The 26,033-nt window shown below is 48.4% G+C and overlaps 1 protein-coding gene across 3 annotated transcripts in view; it reads left to right on the top strand.

The window, feature by feature from the left end:
* Positions 1 to 26,033, top strand: part of Wdr27 (WD repeat domain 27) — a 92,598-nt gene that overhangs the window by 7,272 nt on the left and 59,293 nt on the right. For 2 of the 3 annotated variants that reach the window (XM_040758272.1, XM_040758271.1), the window contains exons 2-16: positions 1,965 to 2,157; positions 3,571 to 3,712; positions 8,767 to 8,891; positions 9,813 to 9,926; positions 11,835 to 11,886; positions 13,441 to 13,511; positions 14,434 to 14,554; positions 15,594 to 15,711; positions 16,624 to 16,727; positions 18,098 to 18,165; positions 18,391 to 18,512; positions 18,921 to 19,003; positions 20,637 to 20,715; positions 22,540 to 22,617; positions 23,971 to 24,068. In XM_040758272.1, coding sequence (XP_040614206.1) covers positions 1,972 to 2,157; positions 3,571 to 3,712; positions 8,767 to 8,891; positions 9,813 to 9,926; positions 11,835 to 11,886; positions 13,441 to 13,511; positions 14,434 to 14,554; positions 15,594 to 15,711; positions 16,624 to 16,727; positions 18,098 to 18,165; positions 18,391 to 18,512; positions 18,921 to 19,003; positions 20,637 to 20,715; positions 22,540 to 22,617; positions 23,971 to 24,068 — 1,561 coding nt within the window. In that variant the 5' untranslated portion in view covers positions 1,965 to 1,971. The remainder of the gene's footprint in view (positions 1 to 1,964; positions 2,158 to 3,570; positions 3,713 to 8,766; positions 8,892 to 9,812; positions 9,927 to 11,834; positions 11,887 to 13,440; positions 13,512 to 14,433; positions 14,555 to 15,593; positions 15,712 to 16,623; positions 16,728 to 18,097; positions 18,166 to 18,390; positions 18,513 to 18,920; positions 19,004 to 20,636; positions 20,716 to 22,539; positions 22,618 to 23,970; positions 24,069 to 26,033) is intronic. The other variant, XM_040758273.1, reaches the window with a different exon arrangement.

The raw sequence follows: 26,033 nt of genomic DNA, 5'->3' as shown, positions 1-26,033 counted from the left end.
TTTCCTCTTTCGCTATCCAATTAGTATTCACAGGAACATGGGTAAAGGGCTGTTTAAGGGAATGTGGGCACCTTAACCAGTGATGTCGCCACCAAAGAAAACGCCTCTTTTTCTCCCAGCAACCACTAACTTTAAATTGGCTATAGATCCTAAGGGAGCATTAGGGGTTCATCCCACCCCCCCTCCACGACAGAGTCTTTGACAGACTCACTTTTATGTAGGTAATCACAGATGCTGTGGACTCAAGAGGCATTTTCCACGCCCTGCCTGGAAGAGTGTTCCACAGCATTGCACCCCTTTCTCCCGCTGTCTCTTACCTTCTTTCCTCTCCTCCTTCGGCGATGCTCCCTGGGTCCTGAGGGAGTAATGCCAATGTCTCACGAATGGCTGGTCAATCAACAGTCACTTATATTTAGTCTCTGCAGCGACTGCTGCTCACTGCACAAGGAAGCTTCCCCGAGCAAAGCCGAGAGTAGCCACCAACCCCTAGCGTAAACAGATACTCAGAAGGCAGTCCGACAGGCGTAGCCATGTCCATAAACACAAGACAGCAACATTTGCTCCCACAGTCTCCGGCTACACTATGTTGCATTTTAAAAGAAACATGAATGTAAATGGGAAACACCTGTCGTAATGGACGCCGTAGGAAGAGGTGCACTTGATTTCATCAGACATGGCCATTCAGCCAGCACACATGACAGAGCATCTAGGGTCCAGTTTTACTGGCCCAGAAATCAGTTACTCTCTGTTTTATTTAAATCCCACTGTTTGTAGTCCTCAGAAGGTTTGTGCTTGGAGACATCTTTTCCTTCCAATGACAAAGTTTTAAAGGATGGGCCAGGACATGACCTGCTCTGTTTACAGAGAGGTGTGAGCATCGTGACTACCGGAAATCACCTGCCTCAAAATCTGTGGGGATGAGTGCCATCAAGGATTCCTCTAGCCTAGTGACAGTGGGTCTAAGCTGGTCATGTTCACTAAACTATTTAGTAAATAAAATATCTGAAACTTTTTTTTGTTAAAATATCCGTGGTGAGGCAGCCACGAAACGCAGATGATGTAGCCACAACAACCCAACGTCTATCGCAGAGTATTGGGGTATTTTGATGCATCCCAGGCCTGCTCTGGGGGTTCCTGGTTCTTACTGGAGTTTATCACCAACTCTATTTGTGTCAGTTAGGGTTTCTATTGCTATGAAGAGACACCATGACCACAGCATTCTTCTTCTAAAGGAAAAACATTTAATTGGGTGTCTCAGAGGTTTAGTCCCTCATTATCATGGTTTGAGGTGGTGGCGTGCAGGCAGCTACGGCGCTGGAGAAGGAGCTGGGAGTTCCTACATCTTGACTGGCAGGCACCAGGAAGTGGTCTAGACACTAGGCGTGGCTTGAGCATACGTGAGACCTCAAAGCCCACCTCCACAGTGACACACTTCCTCCAACAAGGCCATCCCTACTTAAACAAAGCCACACCCCCTAATAGTGCCACTCCCTGTGAGCCTATGGGGATCAATTACATTTGAATTACTACCTCACTCGTGTAGGGTCCTCCTTCAGGCCAGGTCACTGGAAGGTGACTGTTCACCTTCACGGTTCTGAAAATGACCCAGAAGGTGGAGGAAGGCCTGTGGGAAAGGACTAGAGGTCATTCCCTGTTCACTGGTATCTTTTGCCTTTTGAGGGTGGTGGGGGTGATATGTGTACTCATGCTAATAGTGATTAATCAACTCGACTTTCCTGCTGTACCTGCCTTCATCTTACTTTTTTTGGGGGGGGGTTGTTTTTGTTTTTTTCAAGACAGGGTTTCTCTGTGGCTTTGGAGGCTGTCCGGGCACCCGCTCTGTAGACCAGGCTGTCCTCGAACCCACAGAGGTCCACCTGCCTCTGCCTCCAGAGTGCTGGGACTAAAGGCGTGTGCCACCAATGCCCACCTCACCTAATCTTACATATGCTTTGTATTTTCAGACTGATAATGGAAAGGCTTCCGGAGATGACCTCCACGGATGGCCCCACAAGGGGCATAGTGGCAGAAAGATACCTGATTGAGTCCCACAAGTCTACAGCTCACGTTCCTCTCGCTTGCAGCACACAGCACTGTGCTTTTCCTTTGGATGGAAACCATCTCTGTGTGTGGAGCCCTAGGGACCCTTCTCAACAGGCAGGTCACAAGCCAAGGGTGCTCTCGTTAGATCCAGGGTCACAGAGACCTTGCCCTGCCTCTCCATTTCTTGCATATTCTGGAAACGTTAGCGTCCGTGGAGTCAACCGTGAGCTGTGGCAGAGCGATGCCCTGTCCCTCCTCCTAAAGGGGACTCCTGATGTGTTCTTGAAAAGGATGCATTTGTTTATATCGTTAGGTCTTTCATAATGTCTAAGGTTCTCAGCATCATTTTACAGAATGTCTGACAATCCCCTCTGAGGGAGCTTTTCCTCCTTTCTGCGAGTACTAGGAATTGGAACCAGACCCTTACAGATCGTAGGCAAATGCTCTACCTGGGCTACAGCCCCCAGCCCTTGCGGGTGATGTCATTATGAGATCACTGCCTACCGATCCTGTAATCACTTCCTCAGTCTTCTTCCCTGGATATCATGGTTTTCCAGTGTCCTGATGCCTTCAAGAAAAGCCTTCTCACCTTTCTCACCTAGACTCGTGTGCAGACAGACAAGCCTATGCTACCAGGAGCAGAGTGTTTCTTGTCCTGTCCAATAAGACCTCTTATCCCAAACTGCCTGCTGTCAACTTGTGTGCACTTGAGCTTCCAAAAAAACCCAAAGGGCTCCTGGCACCTTGCCCGGTCTCCATTTGCATGCCTTTCCCTTTCCCTTTGCCCACAGGGAGCTTGTTCATCCCCTCTCTCCTACAACAGGATTGCTATTTCTCTAGCCCACGAGTTCTTATTGCCGGCCTCTCCTCCATACTCATACATAAATATGCCCCAGCATCCCTCTGCTTGCACTTGAGTACTGGTTTCCAGTTTCCTGGCATGTTTGCTATCCAGCCTCCTTTTGCAGTGTCAGCAGAAGTCTCAAGCTACACACCCTACAACTTCACTTGTTGTTGGAGTCAGCAGAGCTTCCGTACGCCCTGCTGTCTAATAGCCCAAATGTGTTCATCCTCTGCCAGCTCCCCTCTCCGGAGCTGCCAGCATAACAGCACCTTCTCTCCATCCATTGAGTACTCAGTACACATTTGTTAACATTCATAGTAAGGGAGAGAATCGAGTAACGTTGTAACAATGTATGATAGCAGCCAGTGTATGCAGGAATTTTAATGAATTAAAAGTAAACACCTGGCCGGGCGGTGGTGGTGCACGCCTTTAATCCCAGCACTCGGGAGGCAGAGGCAGGTGGATCTCTGTGAGTTCGAGGCTGGGCTGGACCGACAGCCTCCGAAACAAGACAGAGAAACCCTGAACAAGACAGAGAAACCCTGTCTCGTAAAAACCAAAAAAAAAAAAAAAAAAGTCAGCACCTGTAACAAACACATTTAAAAGCCTAGGTCTGAAATGATGTTGCTTTCTATAGATTTTTTGATGATATTATAAGTAACCTGTTTGTATTTTTGTTTTAGTTTCTCACCTTACAAGGACACCGCCAGTTGATTACTGCAGTGGTTTTTGGAAATCAAACAGACCCACTTCGACTCTGCTCTGCTTCCCAGGATTGTATTGTAGTGTGGAATGTGGACCAATGTAGGGAGAAGACCCTTGAAGGTAAAGGAAATGCAAAGCCCAGTTAGCGACAGTCGAATGCAGAGGGGCTGGTGATGCATCTGAGCAGTAGGGAGAGCGCTTGCCTGTGAGTCTCTTTTCAGCGCCCAGAGTCATCTAAGGGAACCCTGGCCTCGGAGAAAAAGCCTCCATGAGAATGGCCTCTAGGCAGACACGTGGGGCATTTTCTTGCTGGGCGATTGATACAGGAGGGCCCAGACCACAGTTGGTGGTGTGGCTGCAGGCAGGTGATCCTGGGGCATATAAGAAGGCAAACCGATGAAGCCATGAGAAGCAAGCCTGCAATCAGTGTCCCCTCATGGACTCCGCTTCAGTTCCTCTCTCGCATTCCCGCCCCGACTTTCCTGGACGATGAACTTGAAGCCGTAAGACACAATAAACCTGTCATCATCCCCATGCTTTTGGCCATCACATTTTATCAAGGCAACAGAAGCCCTGATTTAGACATGGAGGAGACTGGGTTTAAGCCCAGCACCGCCCAGGGAATGAATCATCTCTATAAGCACACTTGCAATGTCGGGGGTCGGACCTTTTTAAGTCCCTTCAGTGTTGCAGCTGTCTAAGTGTACCTTGACACTTAGTCCCACTGACCTTTGGTGTGTGAGATGTGCATGCAGAGGCTTGTTGGTATTCTTCTTCTTCCTCTTCATTTTCTCATTATGAATATCGATATTTAGACCTCAAAGGGTCGGGGCAGTTTGGAGCATCCTACCTCATGCATAGGCAACTAGGTGTTTGCTGTGTTTCACGTTGCAAACATAGCATGTTTTCACCCAGGCGACTCCTGCAGACAAGTGATTGGGGATGGGAGACTCAGCTGGGGTCTGGGATAGGGACAAAAGGATATGGCTGCGGAGACTGTGGGTGGGAAGGGCCTAGCTGGCAGAGACCGAGAAAGTATGCTATGAGAGCCGTCACACGCAGCTGAGGCTGATGGCTCAGATGGGACAACAACCCAGGTATGTGTTTATAGGACATGCTTAGTGATGCCAGATAACCGCAGAATAGTATAACAGCTTATGCCTCAATGGTATGAGTGAAGTATGCCAGAAACATAGCCAGCAATTTCCAGACAATGCCTTCTACCTTGTAACCTAGCTGAGGTCAATGCATGCTCTTTTATTCCAATCTTAACAACTGGTATTAACTTTCATATCATACAGCAGACAGTAAATCAATCCATGCATCCATCCACGCATCCATCCATCCATCCACTCATCCATCCATCCATGCATCCATCCGAGTTACAGAATGAATAGGAGTTAAAGAGGCTGTAGCAGAGCTCAAGAGGTTTTAGAAGTGGACTGATAGATATGTAATCAGAGCTTGTATTGCTAAGATAAGGAGCCAAAACCAGCCTCAGGGAAGAAGGTGCTGCTGCAGAGTTAGGGTTAAGGGGGAAGACGAAGAGTTGTGCTGAGCTGCAAGGGGAAAGGGCAGAGCAGGGTTGAGCAGGAACAGCAGGGACGGAGTAAGTGGACAGGCAGACGGTGGTTAGGCTGTGCCAGCATCGGGGACCAGGCAGATCTGCAGCTCCAGGGACAGTTGGGAGCTCTGCATTTTGCTTTGATGGGTACATCAGTTTATCAGAAGACAGGCTGGTGTGCTGCCATTGCCATTTATACATTAAGAAGAACTGCACTTCTCAGGCTGTTGCTCAATGGCCCCTGTGTTAGAGGAGCTGTACTCCCGAGGCCATGGATACACGGTCCTCTGTTTTAAAGTGGCTGTGTTTCTGATGCTGTAGGTCCACAGAAGTCTGTGTCACAAAGTGTTCTCTGAGGTTTTCGCTGTCCCGTGTTCACAGTTACATGGTGCTTTAGGCTCCTCACATGAATGTTGATGCGTGGTGGTCTGTTCCTGGGTAGAAGCTTCTTTCTGAATCACAGCACTAGTGCTCTCTTGGAGACTGTCACAGTCCACAACGGATTGTTCCATGTCCAGTTCACTGTGCGGAAGCTCCTGGAGGTGAGGATGAACTTGCATTATGGGTCTGAGGGGAGAGTAGCTCCTGGAAGCTATAAGCTCTCAGTGTGGCTCTCTTGTCTGTACAGGAATTGGACCCTAATTGTACTTGGTTCCTGGACGCACAGGGTTGGGGGTAGCTGTGTTCACTAAGCCTCTGGGTCTGCTGTTTGGGTTGTGCGTGGAGGAGAGGAGGCTGTGGTTGGCTGACTCTACGGTAGTGGGTGTAGTCAGTCTCACCCTCAGAACCTGCTGGCTGTTTGGCTCTCTCTCCTCTTCTTACATCTTCTCACCAAAATGCAGATTTTTCTTTTTTCCCCATCACTCCCTTGGTGATGTTATTTGACCATTCATGTGCTGATGGCTTACCCCTTTGTTTCTGTCTGGAGCTCCTGGTAATTTAGCCTCCAGGTATTTCCCCGTTAGAAACTCCTTGTCTGTCTAAGAGCACTGAAGATGGCAGGCACTGCCACTGCTGCCCCAGGGACCCCCTCTCCCCTTCTCTCTGTCTGGATTCACCAGAGCTCCATTCTTCAGTTGCTCAGGTTAGGCCCTCAGCTCACTCCTATCCAATCATTGCTGAGTCCCATCTGTTTTAACTCAAACCCTGTCTCACGTTTGGGCACCAATCACACATCTGTAGCTGCTAAAGGCACAAACTACCAAATCCTTCCTCTGGATTCTGACATGGACTTGTAGCATTCTTCCTTTGCCTTGACCTTTCCACGCCTGCATTCAATTCCCAACTCAGTAGCCCGAGGGCACTCTCAAAGTTAGTCAGCTTCTGTCCAGCATTTGCTCAAAGCCCGTGAGGAGAATGAACCGCGCACGCAGGCTCCACCATCAGCCTGGGGGGCGCAGCCCTTCCAGGGCTCTGCTTTAGCTCCGTCTTAGTCACGGCCAGTGCCGCCGAGTCCCTGGGTCTGCACACAGGCGCTTTGCTGCTTATTCCCGACGCCCTCTTATATGCGGCACGCCTGTTATGTGGACTGCCGTAACTGATCCTCCATGTAACTCATCTATATGTTTTGCTTCCTGCGTTAACTGTGCTGTATCTTCTCCTCCTGCATGTTAATTTCCAACAAAGGCAGAGGTCTGTCTAGTTGGGGGCTTACCCTGCAGATGCTGCAGAGAGGCTGCCATAGCAAGCCTAACACAGGTGCTTGTGAGAGATCAGGCACGCCCATGAGTGAGTGATTTTGTTTGTCTCACACACACACACACACACACACACACTCTCTCTCTCTCTCTCTCTCTCTCTCTCTCTCTCTCTCTCTCTCTCTCTCTCCCTCTCTCTCTCCTCGTAGTGCTTTAGTCAGGGTTCCCTAAAGGATCGGAGCTGAGAGAATGAAATACAGATAACTGGTACAATGAAAATTTGTGTGTGTGTGTGTCGTATGTGTGTGTGGTGTGTGTGGTGTGTATGTGGTGTATGAGTGTGTATGGTGTGTGTGTGATGTGTGTGGTGTACGTGTGTGTGGTGTGTGTGGTGTATGAGTGTGTATGGTGTGTGTGTGTGTGTGATGTGTGTGGTGCATGTGTGTGTGTTGGGGTGTGTGTGGTGTGTGTGAGTGTATGTGGTATGTGAGTGTGTGTGGTGTGTGTGGTATGTGTGTGTGTGGTATATGTGTGTGTGAGTGGTGTGTGGTGTGTGTGGTGTGTTGGGGTGTGTGTGGTGTATGTGTGTGGTGTGTGTGAGTGTGTGTGGTGTATGTGTGGTATGTGTGTGTGGTGTGTATGGTATGTGTGTGTGTGGTGTGTGTGGTATGTGTGTGTGAATGTGTGTGGTGTGTTGGGGTGTGTGTGTTGTATGTGTGTGGTGTGTGTGAGTGTGTGTGGTATGTGAGTGTATGTGGTGTATGTGTGGTGTGTGTGTGTGGTATGTGTGTGGTATGTGAGTGTATGTGGTGTATGTGTGGTATGTGTGTGTGAGTGTGTGTGGTGTGTTGGGGTGTGTGTGTTATATGTGTGTGGTGTGTGTGAGTGTGTGTGGTATGTGAGTGTATGTGGTGTATGTGTGGTGTGTGTGTGTATGTCGTGTGTGTGGTATGTGTGTGGTATGTGAGTGTATGTGGTGTATGTGTGGTATGTGTGTGTGAGTGTGTGTGGTGTGTTGGGGTGTGTGTGTTGTATGTGTGTGGTGTGTGTGAGTGTGTGTGGTATGTGAGTGTATGTGGTGTATGTGTGGTATGTGTGTGTGTGTGAGTATTACCACACCTCATAGGCTGTGTTCCCAGTAGATCAATGTTGGCTATCTGCTAAAAGGCCAAGGATCTGGTAGTTCAGTCCATGAACTGGATGTCTCACCAGTCGCAGTTTGGTGTGGAGTCTCATGGAGTTCCTGGAGAGATGCTGGTCTTCTGTCTGTCTGAGAGTCCCCCACAAAGTAGGCTCTATAGAAAAGGAATGCCCAGCAACAGGGGAGATGAATTTGCCCGCAGGAGTGAGGGCACGCAGGCACAGAGTGAAACCTCCCTTCTTCCATGTCCTTTGCGTGGCTGTCACTGAAGGCCTATTCTAGGGTGAGGGTAAGTCCTGCAGCATCAAATGATCACATTGAGGGCTGGTCTCCCCGCCTCAAATGGCCCAGATGTAGTCAGGTTGACAACCAAGCTTAACCACCACACATCAGGTCTTTCGTTTGGCTGGTGACACATCCTGGTAATCAGCAGTGGCTTCTGAGGCTCGGGGCAGAGGGCAGGCACTGTGTCCTCTCTCTGCACATGATTTGCAGGCTGCCATGGAGATGTTGTCTTGGTGGTAAGAGGTCAGAGTTCTCACGGCGGGCTGTCCCCAGCACTGGTCAGAGCTTGTCGCTGCAGAGCCTGGATGGCAGCGAGCACAGAAGTGCTGGGCGAAGAGCGTGCTCTGTGCGGCTCTTCTGGGTGTCCATGCCCCCCCCCCCCAGACCAGTTTCTTTATGACCTTGGTCCTGTACTGCGCACACTGCCTGAGACTAGACACTGTGTTCACCTGTCACGCCCCAGCTGTCGTTCCTCTGCCTGCTGCTCTGGAGCAGAGACCTGTGCAGGACCCACTCTTCTGACACTAACACGTGGAATTTGCTCTAGGGCTGACTCCTCGAGGGACTACCCTGGGCTCCCTTTTGCAAACAGTGCTGTGTTTGAGATTTAGCCTGGACGACCGTGCTGTGGCAGTGTGTGCTGGAAGCAAAATATGCGTGATGGATGTGGAGGTGAGATGACACCCTGGGGAGGTGCCGAGGACGCACTGGGTGGCCCCGTCCAGGCCGGGTTCCTGTTGGTGAATATCATTCTTGCCTCCGTTTTTAAAATGGCAGTTTGGTTCAATGCAGTTTGTAAAGATGTTGGGGGTGGGGGATCCAAAGAAAACATCTTGATCTTGTAATTGATAAGATACTAGAGTTGGTGTTAACATGTATTTGTGTCAGGGATACTTTTCAGAGGCTTAGTCTATTATCATGTATGTATGTATGTATGGCCCTGGAGCAATAGCTGGGAGCTACACACACATACACATACACGTACACACACACATACACATACACACACAGACCCGTACACACAGACACACACAGACACACAGACACATACACAATACACAGACGCGCGCACGCGCGCGCGCACACACACACACACACACAGAGAGAGAGAGAGAGAGAAAGAGAGAGAGAGAGAGGGGATAGGTGAAAGAAACAGATATAAAGGGACAGTAGATAGTAAAAGACCACAGTATCTTACCTCCACTCTGAACTGTATGTTGAGGAGAATCTGTCAGGAGAGAACCACAGAGAACAGGAAATCCAGGAGATACCAGCCCCCTGTTTAGTAACTGGTCATATTTGACTGCTTCTTATCTTTTCCTTACTAATGATGGACCTCCCTCAGAGCTAGGGCATCAGATTTGTAACTTCTAAGATGATATGGGTAGGGTAGGTCCAAATTTGAAAGGAAGGATGCATAAAATAGAATTTATTCTTTAAAGGCTTGGTGGCAAGGGCCTTTTGCCTCCAGAGCCCTTTGTCTGGCCTTGTAGAATTTATTTCAACAAGCTCTCCTTTCTGTGGCACACTGTGATTTGTTGATATTGATCATTCTAGAGAATTCCATGAATAACCTTTTAAAAATCCTCCTAGAAGCAGTCTGTGCTGGTAGAGCTGCAGGGCCATCAAGGCTCAGTGACGGCAGTAGAGTTCTGTTCCTGGCAAGCACACATCCTCATCTCTGTGTCTGAAGACAGAAGCTTTAAGGTGGGCAGCAGGGCTGTCAACATAGGGATTCTGGGGCCATAGGAATGGTTTGGGCACATGGATGGTATGGACATAGGGATGCTGTGGACATAGGGATGGTGTGGGCACATGGATGCTGTGTATATAGGGATGCTGTGGACACAGGGATGCTGTGTATATAGGGATGCTGTGGACACAGGGATGCTGTGGACATAGGGATGCTGTGGACATAGGGATGGTGCAGACATAGGGATGCTGTGGGCATAGGGATGCTGTGGGCATAGGGATGCTGTGGGCATAGGGATGCTGTGGACATAGAGATGCTGGGGGCATAGGGATGCTGTGGGCATAGGGATGCTGTGGACATAGGGATGGTGTGGGCATAGGGATGCTATGGACATAGGGATGCTGTGGGCATAGGGATGCTGTGGACATAGAGATGCTGGGGGCATAGGGATGCTGGGGGCATAGGGATGCTGTGGACATTGGGATGCTGTGGGCATACGGATGCTGTGGACATTGGGATGCTGTGGGCATAGGGATGGTGTGGACATAGGGATGCTGTGGACATAGAGATGCTGTGGACATTGGGATGCTGTGGGCATAGGGATGCTGTGGACATAGAGATGCTGTGGGCACAGGGATGCTGTGGACATAGGGATGGTGCAGACATAGGGATGCTGTGGGCATATCTGCCTGCTACAGTTGGATTGCTACTGCTATGCAGGGCTTTTCCCTTGTAATACTAGCATGGCAGTGCTGGAGAGAAGATGGACCAGTGGTTAAGAACACCACTGTTCCTGCAGAGGACCAGGACTTTGTTCCCAGCACCCACTCAGGGGCTCACAACTGTCTAGAATTCTAGTTCCAGGGGATCCAATGCCTCATTGTGCCCTCCGTGGACACTGCATACATGCATTACACATACATATGAAATAAAAGTGAATACAATTTAAAGCACTCACCGGATGAGGCTGTTTCCTCACCCACACAAAAGTGGAGTTTTGATGCTCTGGTAGGGCTGGATACTCCTTGGTGCGTTTCTTGGGTCGTCAATATTTGGACATTGGACAACTCTGGGGACTTTTATTACATCTAAATCTAGAGAGGGAAATATATACCTGCAGTGCTTCCTAATTGCCAAGGATCCAGTGTCCCCAGCAAGAGAATTCAACCAGAACTAAACTAAGCTTCCGAAAATATAAAACAATATGCAGGTTCACTTCTGAGCAGCCCCAAGTTAGCTAGTGTTACTATGATTTTATTAACAAAGGGTGGGCACTTGTCATTGTCCTAAAAGGAAAGGTGGAAGTCACAAACCACAGAAGTTGTGAAAATCCATTCTACAGTCATTTTAGAATACCTACCCAATGAGACCCAGTGGGTCCTGGCTTCTCTGAGGGGATCAGCAGCTGTTGGGGCAGAAATCCAAGTTGCCATACTTGGGTAACCACATTGCCCTTCAGTTTTATATTTCAAGTAGACACACTTGTGGTCATGAGAATGAAGAGAGTTGATACTTTGGAATGTCCTTGGAGCTGTGCCCACCATAGAAGGGATAGTGGGTACAGCAAACACGTGTGACTGTCATAGTTGGAACGCAGCTCTTCTTCACTGAGCTACTAACTAGAGTATTGACTATATGCCCAGGAATTGCTCTCTGTTGGGTACCCGTAAGTGGTCATCTTTGGAAGGGTCTGGATGTTCTCATTACTCTGAAGTCTTGGGTTTTTGGTTGTGAGCCTAGCCTTTAATGGCTGAGCCATCTCTCCAGCCCTTGGGTTTTAATAGTGCAGTGACTCACCACGTGAGTCTTAATTCTTTAATTGTTATTTATACAGATGAATTTTTAATTGTTTAAAATTTAGTTCTGGTTTAGCAATAATAGCATCATTTTACGTCTCTTAAAGGAATGTGTTTCATTTAAAGGTCTGGGACTATTGTGAGGGATCCTTGATATACAGCTCATCCATTTTAACAGGTAAATCAAAGACTGTTTTACATTCTAGCTTAGTTGGCTGTGTAAACAGACTCAGACTCTCCCAGTGTGACTATCACCCCAGGGATAGACGTGTGACAGTCAGAATCACTGGCCTCCTCTGTGTGCAGCCGTCAACTCTGATTCCTTCTGTGTACAGAGTGGGTGAGTTTTTCAGTTACTGTCTCTGAGGATTTTACCCCCCCCATACATTTGGCATCTTTCTCAGGTAAGTGTGTGGAGCAGGTTGGCTCTCAGATAAAGTGCCTGAGACAGGGCCCCTGCTGTCCTGTGGAGAGCCCAGAGCTGGAAAAGTCTGGAGGGGACACCTTCCTCACCAGAAAATGGAGGACTGGTGAGCAGGTTAAGTCGTTGGGTAGGCTGGAAGCATTTGTCCATCCTAAGAATTTTAGAATAATTATTTCTTCCATCAAATTGTCCTTTTGGTGGGCAATGGGACCAACACCTGATTGTTCAGAGGAAAGACCAGTTTCTATGGCCTGACTCTCCTGGAACCTGGGAGGTTGAGTGTGAGCCAGGGGACCATTTCACCTGGGGCCCCGCCCCGTATTTCCTCCCTGCATCTCATGGGTTGCATCTGGAGTTCTTCCCGCATCCCGACATGTGTGCGTCAGTGTTGCGATGAAAGCAGGATGGCCGACGTTAGGGGGGTCTTCCTTTTCCTCCGAGATGCCCCATGGAAACGCCGCCTACAAGCAGATGCCTTGGTGTCCGGCTAGAGTCACTGCTGTGTCTTTCCAAGATTGAGCATTTTTAGGTCAGTTACCCACATGTAGAATATTGTGTTCTGACAGCCTGGAGCTGTTCACCATGCTTGGGCCTGAAGCACATTTTCTGGATGTTTGTTGAATTTTCCTGAAGACAGTGTTGTGGAACAATTGGATTGCAGGACACAATTGCAGACTGTGATATAGACTCATCATGAGTGTCATTTATAGCTTAATTAGGACATATGGTGTTTCCCAGCCTCTGTTTATCTAGTTGTTCCAAATAATTGATAGGTTAGACTATATTTTAACTAAAATTAAATTTTCGGAAGATCTTTTGTTTATTTTTTGTAAGACATCAGTTAGCTGCCGTTTTTTACCACTAAGTCTATGATGCCATTGTGTTTTAGCCTATAGGAGCTTCTTTGCCTGTTTAAAATGCTAGCTGAGCTATACTCCTTCCTTCAGGCTACCGGCAGTTCCCCTGGACCTGCTCAGTGTGGGCAGATGGTATGGAACTAACCAGGATCCGCCAACTATACCCATGATTCTTTTTTAAATCCGTCCGTCTGTCCATCCGTCCATCCGTCCATCCATCCATCCCCCCATCCATCCATCCATCCTTCCATCCTATCTATCATCTGTCTATTGCCTATCTGTCTACCCACCGTTCTTACTTGGTACAACATCCCTTTTTCCTGTATTGCTCATGAATGTTTCCAAGTTTACATTCATTTATAATTCTTGCCTCCCGGTATAAAGATTCAGATAGTGCTAAATCAACCAGAAGAAGCACTGTCCATACTGAATGTCCTGTGTTCCCTCTCAGCCTACCCTCTCCTGAGTTTGCATATCAATGAAGAAAACCGGCAGCTGGTCACTGGCAGCACTGATGGCCAGGTGAGACCCCTTTGCAGTTCCTCCTGAGCGTGTGCAAGGCCTCTGTTTCATGTCGTCACCTGGCATGTCTAGATGCACATCTCAGCACTGTGGTGGGCGTGGTGGGGTTTGGAGGCCTTTGGTCTGCAGCAGGGAGCTTGATCTGTGCGCTCTAGCAATGACACGCAGTGTTTGAACATGGCAAGAGTTAGAACCACTTGCTCAGCTGTTAGCATCAGATGATTTTAAAACTGAAGCTATCGATTTAAAAAAATTTAATGCAAGCACTCTAGGTTTATTTTATAAAGCCACTGTTGATGTAAATATGATGAAGTTGTACGTTGGGAAGCTAAGGCAGTTTATTTTTTCCCCTTAAGCTCAGCTGCCATTTTTCCTGTGTGCTAGGGCCCAGTAACTTGGTAGAAGAGTTCGTGGCCCAAAGTCTGCAGCACATGCTGTGTAGGTGTCAGTGACCTTGGGGCCCCATAGGTGTCTCTGTGTGACAGTGACTCACAGCCGTGTCTGACCTAAAGTTCTCCCCCTTGTATGCACCTTCTCAGAAACTGTGCTGCTTTCAAGGAGGGGCTAAAAGCAACACTCAGGACAGCCCAAGCGTCTGGGAGAACCCAGGAGCACGTGTGACGCTGCCTGTCTGCTTTGCCCCTCTTTCCTATGGGTGTGTCACTTCTTTAGAGATTTATTTATTTATTATATATGTAGTGTTCCACCTGCATGTATGCTTGTTCACCAGAAGAGGGCGCCAGATCTCATCACAGATGGTTGTGAGCCACCATATGGTTGCTGGGAATTGAACTCAGAACCTCTGGAAGAGTGACAGCCAATGCTCTTAACCTCTGAGCCATCTCTCCAGCCTTTTTTTTTTTTTTTTTGTTATGTATCACTTCTTGAAAGAGATCTGCGTGTACACATTTTGCTTTTGCAGCTGTGGATCTTTAGCCTGGTGGAGAGACATCACTACCACTGTGTGGCACACGTGGACCTAAGGAAGAAAAGCGAGACTTTCTCTACCCGAAGAATGATGGCTGGGCAGTACAGGCGGCCAGGTGTGCTCCGTGTGCCCCACAGGCCCCCCGCCCGCCCGCCTGCATGCACGCACGCCCGCACGCCCGCAGCACCTCGGGGCACACATCAGGATCTCCGTTGGACGGGGTGGGGAGGAAGACCAGTTTCTGACTTGGGAGAGGCCGAGGGTCCTGGCTTCTGACACCACCAAGCCCCATAGGTTCAGTGCCCCGGGGCTGGAGGCTGGCTCACAGTGCTGTGTGGAGTACAGGACTCAGAGAATGGGAGAACAGAAACCCTCGGGTTGTCATCAGAGCTGGAGCTCAAGGGGGCGGGCCCACAGCCGCCACCTGAATGGAGCATCTGAGGAAACCTGCACCTGGTCCTCAGGGTGTTTCCTCGTTTCCTTTTCAAATGCTGACCCATCTCCTCCTTCAGGTCTCAGGCTGTGCTTCCACGTCCTAACCTACTCCCCTAAGCTCCTCACCAGCTACGCTGCCCAAAATGCACCCATTTGTCCGTATCTGTGTCCTCCACACCTCCACTCGCCTGCTCTAGATGCCCCAAGGAGTGATGGCGTCTTTTCTTAGTGATGGTGGAGCTATCATGTGTGTGGGTGTTAGTTTCCTTGTAACTTTCCTGTTCTATATATTTGTTCTTATGGATATTCCTTCCTTAGTTTATATTTTTGATATGGCTTTAAATGATTTTTTTAATTAGGTAAGAAATTACTGTCCTAGCAGTATGTCTTTTTCTCCAAATATATTAAGCCACGATTTTTCTTATTTTTTTATAAACAGTCGCTCATTCTCTACTACAGCTTAGGTCCATTTTACGAATTGTGGCATTGACCTCTTTGCATCGACAGCCTCTTTCCCCCCTTCCTCATCCCTTGTAGACTCAATCTAGGATTCCCTTTGATTTTTAGCTTTATTTTATTTTATTAGTCTTCAAAGTCAATGCTTTTCTGGTTTACGATTCTTTCTGCTAACACGTATTTCTGAGGCTTCTCTGCGTCTGTTCTTTTAACTGATGGCTAAGCAGCTTTGCTCCTTAGGTAACCAATAACTCTGTTCCTAGAGGACAGCCGGTACCACTCCAGACACGAGGCGAATGCCAGGGGAGAAGCTGAAGCAGCATTCCCGGTCCTGAGCCTGGCGCAGTGTGACCTCTGCCTGCAGGGTTCCCAGTGTGCAGCGTACGTACGGGGGGACAGGGCCAGAGCCGCGGGCCACTAACCTTACGTGAGCCTCAAGTTCAGTTTTATGAACGGTTGGAGTAAACACAAGTCTTGTGTCTCTTATCATTACTGACCGTGTTCCTAAAGTTGCGATTTTCAGTCTTAGATTTAGTAAATTGTGCCAGTTTTATTCGAGCCATACTGGAGTAAACTGCCCAGCGAGGAGTGGGGTTTTCCCAAGAAACAACCACTCTGTAGTAGACACAGTGGGATCTCTTCATGCGGTAACCACCACACCATGCCAATACAGCAGGCACAGGGCAGCATCCTGCGGGAGGAAGCACACCAGAAGCCAGGGGCGGGCGTCCTGGACGCAGCCCTCCCGGGGCTCTGCCTGTCCAGGGTGCACCCAGCGCCCAGAGTGGCTTTGCTGGCCACTGGGCTGTGTCCCACAGACCCACTGCTGTCTGCAGCTCGCTCCTCTGCTATAGCCACGGGCAACAGTGATCTGAGCACGTGCCTAGATCCTCACGTGATCGGCAGGCTTCGGAGGTCTTAGCCGTCAACTGCTTTTGTAAACTCAGGAGAAAATACAGACCACCCTGAATTGAGCCATGGCCATGCTCTGACTCTCGGGGATACTTGTTTTCCAGTAGACAGGAGTGGCTGCATCGAAACTCAGCACCTGATTCCCGAGTATAACTAAGGGATAAGAAGGGACTAGCTGAAGTGTCGGTGGGGACAGCTTCTGTGTCAGTCACACAGGTGTGAGTCCGTCCCTACTGTACAGAGGAACAGGAATGCTGGGGGATGTTGTGGCGTTAACCTGAAGGAAGACTCTCTCTCTCTCTCTCTCTCTCTCTCTCTCTCTCTCTCTCTCTCTCTCTCTCTCTCTCTCTCTCTCTCTCTCTCTCTCTCTCTCTCTCTCAGATTTTCTTCTGAGTGCACCAGATGCCTGTGGATTGGAAGCTCAACAGCTCTATTCATATTTAACCTGGCAAGCGTTGAATTGGAAGCTGCTTTACATTTCAAGGGTGAGATCTTGAATTCAGTAATCTTTGACTTGGCTTTCTTAAAAGAGGTAGATGGGGGAGTAAAAGTTTGGGGTAAAAAAAAGTTTGGGGTAGAAAGCCTGACCGTTTGAATTAGGGAATAAGTTTATCGGTCAGTAGCCACACACAGTACCTGCTCAGACGGTCAGGAACCTCCCTGCTGCGGAGTCTGAAGGACACAGCTTCAGCTCTGCTCTTCAGAACATCTAACACTTCCGTCTCTCAAGTGTCTCTCAGGCTCCTGTGAGGCCCTCCGACTATCCTCGTGTGTCAGGATTGTGTGGAGTCCTCCTTGATTCAACTGTGTCAGGCTCCTGAGAAGCTCTCCTTATATTGAGAGCCTGTGGGCCTCTCCTCCCCCAGCCCCATGTATCAGACACCTAGACACCTGCGTGTGTCAGGCGTGTACCACAGGCTGTTTTGCTCACATGTGCTTCTGTCAGTACTGCTGGGAATTCACTCTGAATACTCGGCACTGGTCTAGACAGCATACAGGAGGAGCCGTTTTCTCCAGCTCTGGAAGAAAGACAGGAATATTTTACCCATACTTCCTCCTGCCCGGAAGCCCCAGGCTCCTGTGTGTCCCAGTTGTGTTGGGTCTGTGTGGGAGACAGGGGATCGTAGGGGTGAGCCCACAATACTGTCCACATCCCACTTCTGACACCAGCAAAGAGATAATCAGTGCAACGGGAAACAAATATCTTCAACAACAGGTGAAAACCCTTACATTCAAGCTGGGAAGATGAGAAGCGTGGCCGGCTTCCGAGAGAGAGAGAGAGAGAGAGAGAGAGAGAGAGAGAGAGAGAGAGAGTTTTGCTTCCTCTTTTCCTTTTATATCCTTACCTGTCCCTTTGGGCGTGGACCGTATTAGGGGCTCACCCCTACAGGGGATTCTCCATGTCTTTAGATTCTGTGGCGTGCCTGCTGTTGGAGGTAGGCAGGGCTCCTGCTTGGTCCTTCCCACTCTTCCGTTCCCCGCAACACCCTGCTCTTGCTGTGTCCTCTGAGAATGCGACTTTCCTGTCACCTCCTGCCTCTCCGTCCCTCAGCTGGCCTGTCTTTGCTTCTTGTCCCAGAGACTCTGTGTCACTGTCATTTCTACCTCCTCTCAGCCGTGGGTCCTGGCTGCAAACCCCCGCCAGCACCCACAGTGTCATCCCTTGCTTGTTTGTGCTCTTGCCCCTGTCCGGATTACTTACCAGCCGAACAGAGCCTGTCTGTATCCCCAACCGTGGGCCTTTCTACCAGGTATACATCTTATAGCACGAGAACACTAATTGTAGTACTTACAGCTAGGCTGAACAAATGAGTCAGCCACTTATTTCCATTCATCAACCTCTCAAACATTCAAGATTTTCAGAGCCTGAGTGTCCAAGTTGCTGGATCCTGTGCAGTGACGAGTGAGGCCAGGAGCCCCAAGGTGAGTGGCGAAACTTGTGCTGCGGGCATGTCCATCAAATGCACTTCCCTGTGCTCTGTCTTGGTGATCGTTCATCTGTGAAATTATGGCTTATTGCTCACGGGTCTCTGCTCTTTGTACCTGTGAAGCAGATCTAAGTGTCAAGCTGTCTTTGTGACAGGAGAGTTGGGGCATACCCACAGGCCCCAGTCCAGCCATGCTGCTAATCTTCTAAGTGTCCTACAGGCATTTTGCATCCTTTCCTCTATGTTTGGAAATAAGATCGCCATGTTAGAAATCAACCTGTCTGCTCTGCTGAGCTCTCAGAGGTGCCCTGGTGCCGGAAGGACACTTTCCGTGCTGGCAAGGTACAGTCTTCCTGCATATTGTGCGTGGGGCTTACCAGCGGGTCGCATTTTAGATCTTTTTCACGTGAATAAATACAGGCAAACGTTGGAAACTCAACCACACTGACGCTCAATGAAAGAACTAACTTTTTATGCCATGATTTTATTTTACTCAACCCTAAATGGCTCATTTAAAGTGAAATGCTAGTTTATTTCAAAGTAGAATGTAAATTATAAAACAGTACTTTTATTAAAGTATGCCAGTATTTTTCTCATAAAGATAAGGACCGTGGGTAGTTTTAATTTCCAAATATTGTAAATCTGTAATTGCCCGAGTTAATCTTACCCTGTCCTTAAAAGTGTCTGTTGCTCTGTAACAGTTCTGTCAAATCATTGTTTGCTCTCACAATGCGCTCGTCTTTATTTTAGCTCCTGTGTCCTGCCAACTTCCCCACTGTGTTTTGGAATTACTAAGGAAAAGGCTCCTAAGCCTGCTAATACCAAACGACACGGTTAGTGTCACACACTCCGAAACACACCGCCCCTCACTGTCTCACTTTGTGAGTTCACCTTTGCCCAAAGGCGAATCCGGTGCTGCTGCTTCTCAGATTTATCGCCCGTTGCCTTTGGTCGGGAATGCGCTCCATACTCCCCGCTGAGTTTGTCATAATTCACAGGAACTCAAGGGCATGTCTCCATACTGCCGTGATTTCCTGGGGCAGTTGCAGTGGCGCCTGTGGCGAACCCTGGGTGGTTGGACAGCATGATATTGCCCCATGCACACCACAGGGTGTTTCTGAAACATCTGGTCAAATATACCTGTCACAACTGGAAGTAATTCCTTGTATTAGTAAGGCCATAATATAATAATATTGTCTATCTGAAAAAGTAGATTTTGCTTGGTTTGTTGTAAACTGTAGCCAAATAGTCCTCATATTGATTTTTTTCAAATTATATTTTTAAAGTTAACTTTCATGTTAAGGCGGCATAATTCATGGTGTCCCAGTTATTTATATAATGGGAATCATTGCCGATGAATGTGCCATTGTTTTCCCTTCCTTGACCAATGTAAACTCACGGTCTCACAAAGTCTCTTGATTGACTTAGTTAAGATTAAGATGCCCCACCCCCAAGTCAGTTCCACTGACACCTCCTGTATACACTCATCAAATCCGTACGGTTCCTCACTGACACCTGTATACACTCATCACATCCACATGTTTCCTCACTGACACCTACTGTATACACTCATCACATCTACACGTTTCCTCACTGACACCTTCTGTATACACTCATCACATCCACGCGGTTCCTCACTGACACCTTCTGTATACACTCATCACATCCACGCGGTTCCTCACTGACACCTACTGTATACACTCATCACATCCACACGGTTCCTCACTGACACCTACTGTATACACTCATCACATCCACACGGTTCCTTGCCTTTTACCCCCAGGCTACTGGCTCAGCCTCTTCCAGATCTCCAGGCCTGGTTTAGACGAGGCACTAAACCTCCCTGGTGTTTCTAGGGTCCCCATCATGTGGGGCACCCCGTTCTGAGGCGTAAAAGTCATTCAGTCCGTGAATTTGATTTATGAGGCAGGCAGCCTGCCTCCATTTGCACCATGGTTCTTTTTGGTTGTTCCCTCAGTGGAATTCATGTCAGGTAGAGTCTGTGTACCTTAGTCGTGTTCGTCCATCAGGGACCCTGAACTGGACTACAGTCCAAAAGCATTTGAAATACATTCTGTTCTCTGGGTGTGGCACCACATGCCTTTAATCCCAGCACTTGGGAGGGAGTGGCATTCCAATCTCTGTTCAAGGCCAGCCTGGTGTATAAAACGAGTTCTAGAATAGCCAGGACTGTTCCACAGAGAAACCCTATCCCAAAAACAAACAGAAAAAGAAATACATGGTGTTACACATAACATGGTTTAGTATTAGTATAGTTTGCCTTATTTTCTTGTACCTTTCATCTCCTTGATGAACTTTTGGCTGTGTTTCCTTGGCTTGACTTCTGCACGGAGCCTCTTCGTTTCATTAGGTCACAGGGCTGTTTTGTTAGAATTTTCCTGGTTCTGTGAGACAGTGATGCTGTGATGTTAATGTTTGCTGCTTCCTTCTCACCATGTCACACAGCTGTGAGGAGTGTCATCGAGGACCGGCCCCTGGTTTTCCACACTAAAATCAGGTCTTCTGGCTACACATCAGCCCCGCAGTAAGTGCCAGCCACCACGTGTTTGTCAGTGGTGGAGCTGACCTGCAAGAATGCCCTGGAGACGGGGTTCAGTGTGGACACCAGTGCGTCCTGGAGGGTTTCTACCATGAACAGGGCGGCAGGGTCTTGTTAAATTCTTACTGGCCCTCGGTCTCTGCTCAGCTCCTTGTACTCTGGTTAAATCGTAAGGTTGGTTGTGGTGAGTGAGAAGCTGGTGGGGTGGAAAAGTAGAAAAAGGTGATTCATTAAAATGAGGTAGCCCACCATGGCCTGACCTCTCTTTCTCTCTCTCTCTCTCTCTCTCTCTCTCTCTCTCTTCCTCCCTTCCTCCCCCTCTTCTCCTTTCTCCTCTCTATTTCATAAATATAGCCTGCTGAGCTCATACGTGGTGATTTTTAAAAAGATTTATTTCTTTATTGTGTATACAGTGTTCTGCCTGCATGCACACCAGAAGAGGGCACCAGACCCCATTATAGATGGTTGTGAGCCACCATGTGGTTGCTGGGAATTGAACTCAGGACCTCTGGAAGAGCAGCCAGTGCTCTTAACCACTGAGCCGTCTCTCCAGCCCTCATATGCGTGTTTTTTAGGCTGGCCAGGTGGGATTGTGTAACCTATCAGTGAGTCCATCTTGGACCACACCCCTTTGATTACAGCAGCTTTGTTGCCATATCAGGATATTTGGTGAGGCTAACTTATAGGCCAGAAAACACAAAGCATCATGGGAGAATCTGCCACAAAGTCTTGAGGTTTCCCAGGCCTTCGAGGGCTTCAAAGTTCTCAAAGGCAAATTTATTTTTCTTTATAACACATAGTCACACCAGCCTCGTATCTCAAAGCTAGACCTCATGTGTGTCTTTAACACAGTAGTCCAAGTTGCCCCAGGGTCTGGAGTGTCATGGGCTCTCCGCACTTACAGCATGCGACGAGGTTGTGGCGGGGTGCTGTCGTCCCCTAGTTGGCGCTCACCTTCACTCTTGGCCATCCACTCTCACTTCAGCCTCGAGACCCTCCATCCTGTCTGTGACCGCAGCTCTACCGTCCTCCTCAGCCCTCCCTGCCTCCCCACTCTCTTTCTTTCCCCAGTGGCAACAACCGTGGATGTGTGTTACTTGTCTATTCTATAGACCTGTGTTTAGGGCAGCATTTGGCTCCTTAAGACTGTCAAGTAAGATACCCATGAATCGATGCCAGGTAGATAAAAGGAAGGATGGATGGGTAGAGAGATGGATGGACGGGGAGATCACTAGATGGGGAGAAAGATGGATCAATAGAAGGACCAGTTAGTCACAGGTGTGTACAGCTGTGACCCACTGGCCATATAAGATCCATGACTACAGCCAGCACAAACCACACATCTGCTTAGAGCAATATGAAATTGGTGTATGTTGAAATTTTAAAGTTTGATCGCACACGGTAGTTCTGAGCATCAGCCTCATAGATGACGATGTGGATCAGAGAAGATACCCCTGAATGAGTGATGGCAGATGGATGGGTTGGAAACTCACGCATTAGAGGGACAACGCAGTATTTTAACCCAGGAGGTTAAGTATGGATGATGTGCAAGGCTGTGGTGGTCCTGATGCTGCCCTGGGACTTTGAGGTGAGAGGCATTAGATAGGGTCACCAAAGAGCAGGTGTGTAGCATTGGGACATCTCTGAGTCCAGATGAGTGACTGTTCTCGAACTCAAGAAGAACAGAAGGAAGCTGAAAAAAAAATACGTTGTTTGTACACGTTTAATTTTTTCCTTGTAAAATGTCAATTTAGAGTCCTAATTGTTGAGAGTGATGTGTACATATGTATATATGTGTTTTTCTTCCAGTGCGACTATGTTTTCCCCAAAGACTAACATCAAGCATAATAGCAAAAGAGCTTCAAAATGCAAGAACAATTACAAATGGTATGTAATTGAGTACATGTGTTAAGTAAATCTGAAGCAACTTAGAAACATTCTTAAAGTGCTTTCTTGAATTTTTAAACAGATATATGTCTCTATATGCATAAATATGAATACAAATATGCCATTAATATGCATCCTTCAAATCAAATGTGGTTGTCTCATTTTAGTAATTCTTTGGATATTCTGCTCTTTTTATTATGTTTTGAAATAGTGAGTTTTTGCTAAAATGCAGTTGTAGAAAAGTATTGTTTCTGGTAGCTGACCACCCCTGAGAACCATTCAGGTCTCCATGGTGACGGAGGGGCAGTCGCAGAGTCAGTGTAGCTTCTTAGTGGTCATCGCTGGTCACTGACTTGGACATGCTGCTGACACAGACTGAATGTACAAAGAGTTTGGGGCCTTGGACTTGCCTCAGGCTGAACTCAATATGATATATGATGAACATATATGAAATATGATGAAAAGAGGGATTGTGGGCTGCCTAACTTACCACTCATCTTTACGTACCCCACACCTATATTTGAACAAAGACGATTTTTACAGAAATGCTTACTGGAACATTGAGTGTCTGTGATTGACCTTGATCAGTTGCGCCTGTTACTGGGGTTTTGTGTGATGCTTTAACACATATGCACAATGTTCCTTCATGAGAGTGACCTGCTTTATCTAACTGCTCTCATTATATCACCCTTCCAGTCCCAGAGTCGTCACTGTGCATTGGGTATGTGCACCTGCAGTGGCTTGTGGGGTGTCTGGACAAGTTCATAGGAGACTCTGGAGCCCCGCATGTCTCTAGTTATGTATGCGAAGTGCATTTCCAGCTTAGGGCATTTTCCACTTAGATGGGATTATCAAGCCATGACTCCACTGTAAGTCGAAGAGTACTGTAGTCAGTATTATAATATCAACCCATAGATGTGTGAAACTAGGGGCTTCGGAGATGGCTTAGCGGTTAAGAGTACCTGCCATGCAAACGAGAGGACCTGGATTTGCACCCTTAGCCCCCACATAAGAGCTCGAAGAATGGCTTCTGGGGCTGACCTCTGGCCTCCCCATGCACATGCACACATATGTACTTGCACATACACACATATGTACTTGCACATACACATGCATACTGCACACATTCACAACACCCACAGACCCACAGAGATACATGTGACAATATGGAATACAAACCTGTTTAAAGAGTTGTTCACAATTGTGACTGTAAGAGTTTATATAGATTTTCAGCTTTAATCATGTAAAAGGGTTATCTAAGAAGAGGGAAATAAACTTAATGTCCAGTTTATTTCTAATCTCTCTTGAACTTATCTCTTGTTTTTTTTCTTTTTGCTATGCCCTTCCTTGAAGTAAGGAGTATTCTTTGGAGAGTTTCCTACCCAGAAACCTCAGCAGGCAGGTTGCTGTGGCCCAGGAGCCTGTCGCCGTGAGCTGTGTGCAGTTCTCAGGTAAGCCTCCCCTTGGGCCCAATTGCTCTTTGTACCTGCAGCTGGGCTCTGCCCACCACCCTAGGGTGACTCTGTTTTTGAAGATCTTGGTTGTATTGGTTAGGATTCTCTAGAGGAACAGACCTGATAGAATCAAAGTATATATGGGATTTGCCTGGCTTGCAGACTATAGTTCAGCTAGTCCAACAATGTCTATTTCCTGATGGAAAGGCCAAGAATCCAGTCCATAGGTGAGTGTGTCAGCAGCAGGATTGGTGAGCGTGTCAGCAGCAGGATGGATAGATGAGTGTGTCAGCAGCAGGATGGATGAGTGTGTCAGGAGCAGGCAGGATAGATGAGTGTGTCAGCAGCAGGAAGGATGAGCATGTCAGCAGCAGGATAGATGGTCCATGAATCTGGATGTCTCAGCTGGTCTTCAGGCTGTGTTGGAATCCCAGTTCCAACCAGTGAAGGAACACAGCAGCAGCATGGATGAGTGTGTCAGCAGCAGCATGGACGAGCGTGTCAACAATAGGATGGACGAGCGTGTCAACAATAGGATGGATGAGTGTGTCAGCAGCAGGATGGATGAGTGTGTCAGCAGCAGGATAGATGAGTGTGTCAGCAGCAGGATGGGTGAGTGTGTCAGCAGCAGGATTGGTGAGTGTCTCAGCAGCAGGATGGATAGATGAGTGTGTCAGCAGCAGGATGGATGAGTGTGGATGAGCGTGTCAGCAGCAGGATAGATGAGCGTGTCATCAGCAGGATGGATGAGTGTGTCAGCAGCAGGCAGGATAGATGAGTGTGTCAGCAGCAGGATGGATGAGTGTGTCAGCAGCAGGAAGGATGAGCATGTCAGCAGCAGGATAGATGAGCGTGTCAGCAGCAGGGTGGATGAGCGTGTCAACAAATAGGATGCATGAGTGTGTCAGCAGCAGGATGGATAGATGAGCGTGTCAGCAGCAGGATGGGTGAGCGTGTCAGCAGCAGGATGGGTGAGTGTGTCAGCAGCAGGATGGATGAGTGTGTCAGCAGCAGGATGGATAGATGAGTGTGTTAGCAGCAGGATGGATAGATGAGCGTGTCAGCAGCAGGATGGATGAGTGTGTCAGCAGCAGGCAGGATAGATGAGTGTGTCAGCAGCAGGATAGATGAGCGTGTCAGCAGCAGGATGGATGAGTGTGTCAGCAGCAGGCAGGATAGATGAGTGTGTCAGCAGCAGGATGGATGAGCGTGTCAGCAGCAGGAAGGATGAGCATGTCAGCAGCAGGATGGGTGAGTGTGTCAGCAGCAGGATGGATGAGTGTGGATGAGCGTGTCAGCAGCAGGATAGATGAGCGTGTCAGCAGCAGGATGGGTGAGTGTGTCAGCAGCAGGCAGGATAGATGAGTGTGTCAGCAGCAGGATGGATGAGTGTGTCAGCAGCAGGATGGATGAGTGTGTCAGCAGCAGGCAGGATAGATGAGTGTGTCAGCAGCAGCATGGATGAGCATGTCAGCAGCAGCATGGATGAGCGTGTCAGCAGCAGGATGGATGAGTGTGTCAGCAGCAGGATGGATGAGTGTGTCAGCAGCAGGATGGATGAGTGTGTCAGCAGCAGGATGGGTGAGCGTGTCAGCAGCAGGATGGATAGATGAGTGTGTCAGCAGCAGGATGGATGAGTGTGTCAGCAGCAGGCAGGATAGATGAGTGTGTCAGCAGCAGCATGGATGAGCGTGTCAGCAGCAGCATGGATGAGCGTGTCAGCAGCAGGATGGATGAGTGTGTCAGCAGCAGGATGGATGAGTGTGTCAGCAGCAGGATGGATGAGTGTGTCAGCAGCAGGATGGGTGAGTGTGTCAGCAGCAGGATGGATAGATGAGTGTGTCAGCAGCAGGATGGGTGAGCGTGTCAGCAGCAGGATGGATGAGCGTGTCAGCAGCAGGATAGATGAGTGTGTCAGCAGCAGGATGGATAGATGAGTGTGTCAGCAGCAGGATGGATGAA

Source organism: Mesocricetus auratus, unplaced genomic scaffold, assembly GCF_017639785.1.
Source record: "Mesocricetus auratus isolate SY011 unplaced genomic scaffold, BCM_Maur_2.0 Super-Scaffold_100018, whole genome shotgun sequence".
NCBI lineage: Eukaryota > Metazoa > Chordata > Mammalia > Rodentia > Cricetidae > Mesocricetus > Mesocricetus auratus.
The sequence above is the reverse complement of the archived record's forward strand: the minus strand, read 5'-3'. Positions and strand labels throughout refer to the sequence as shown.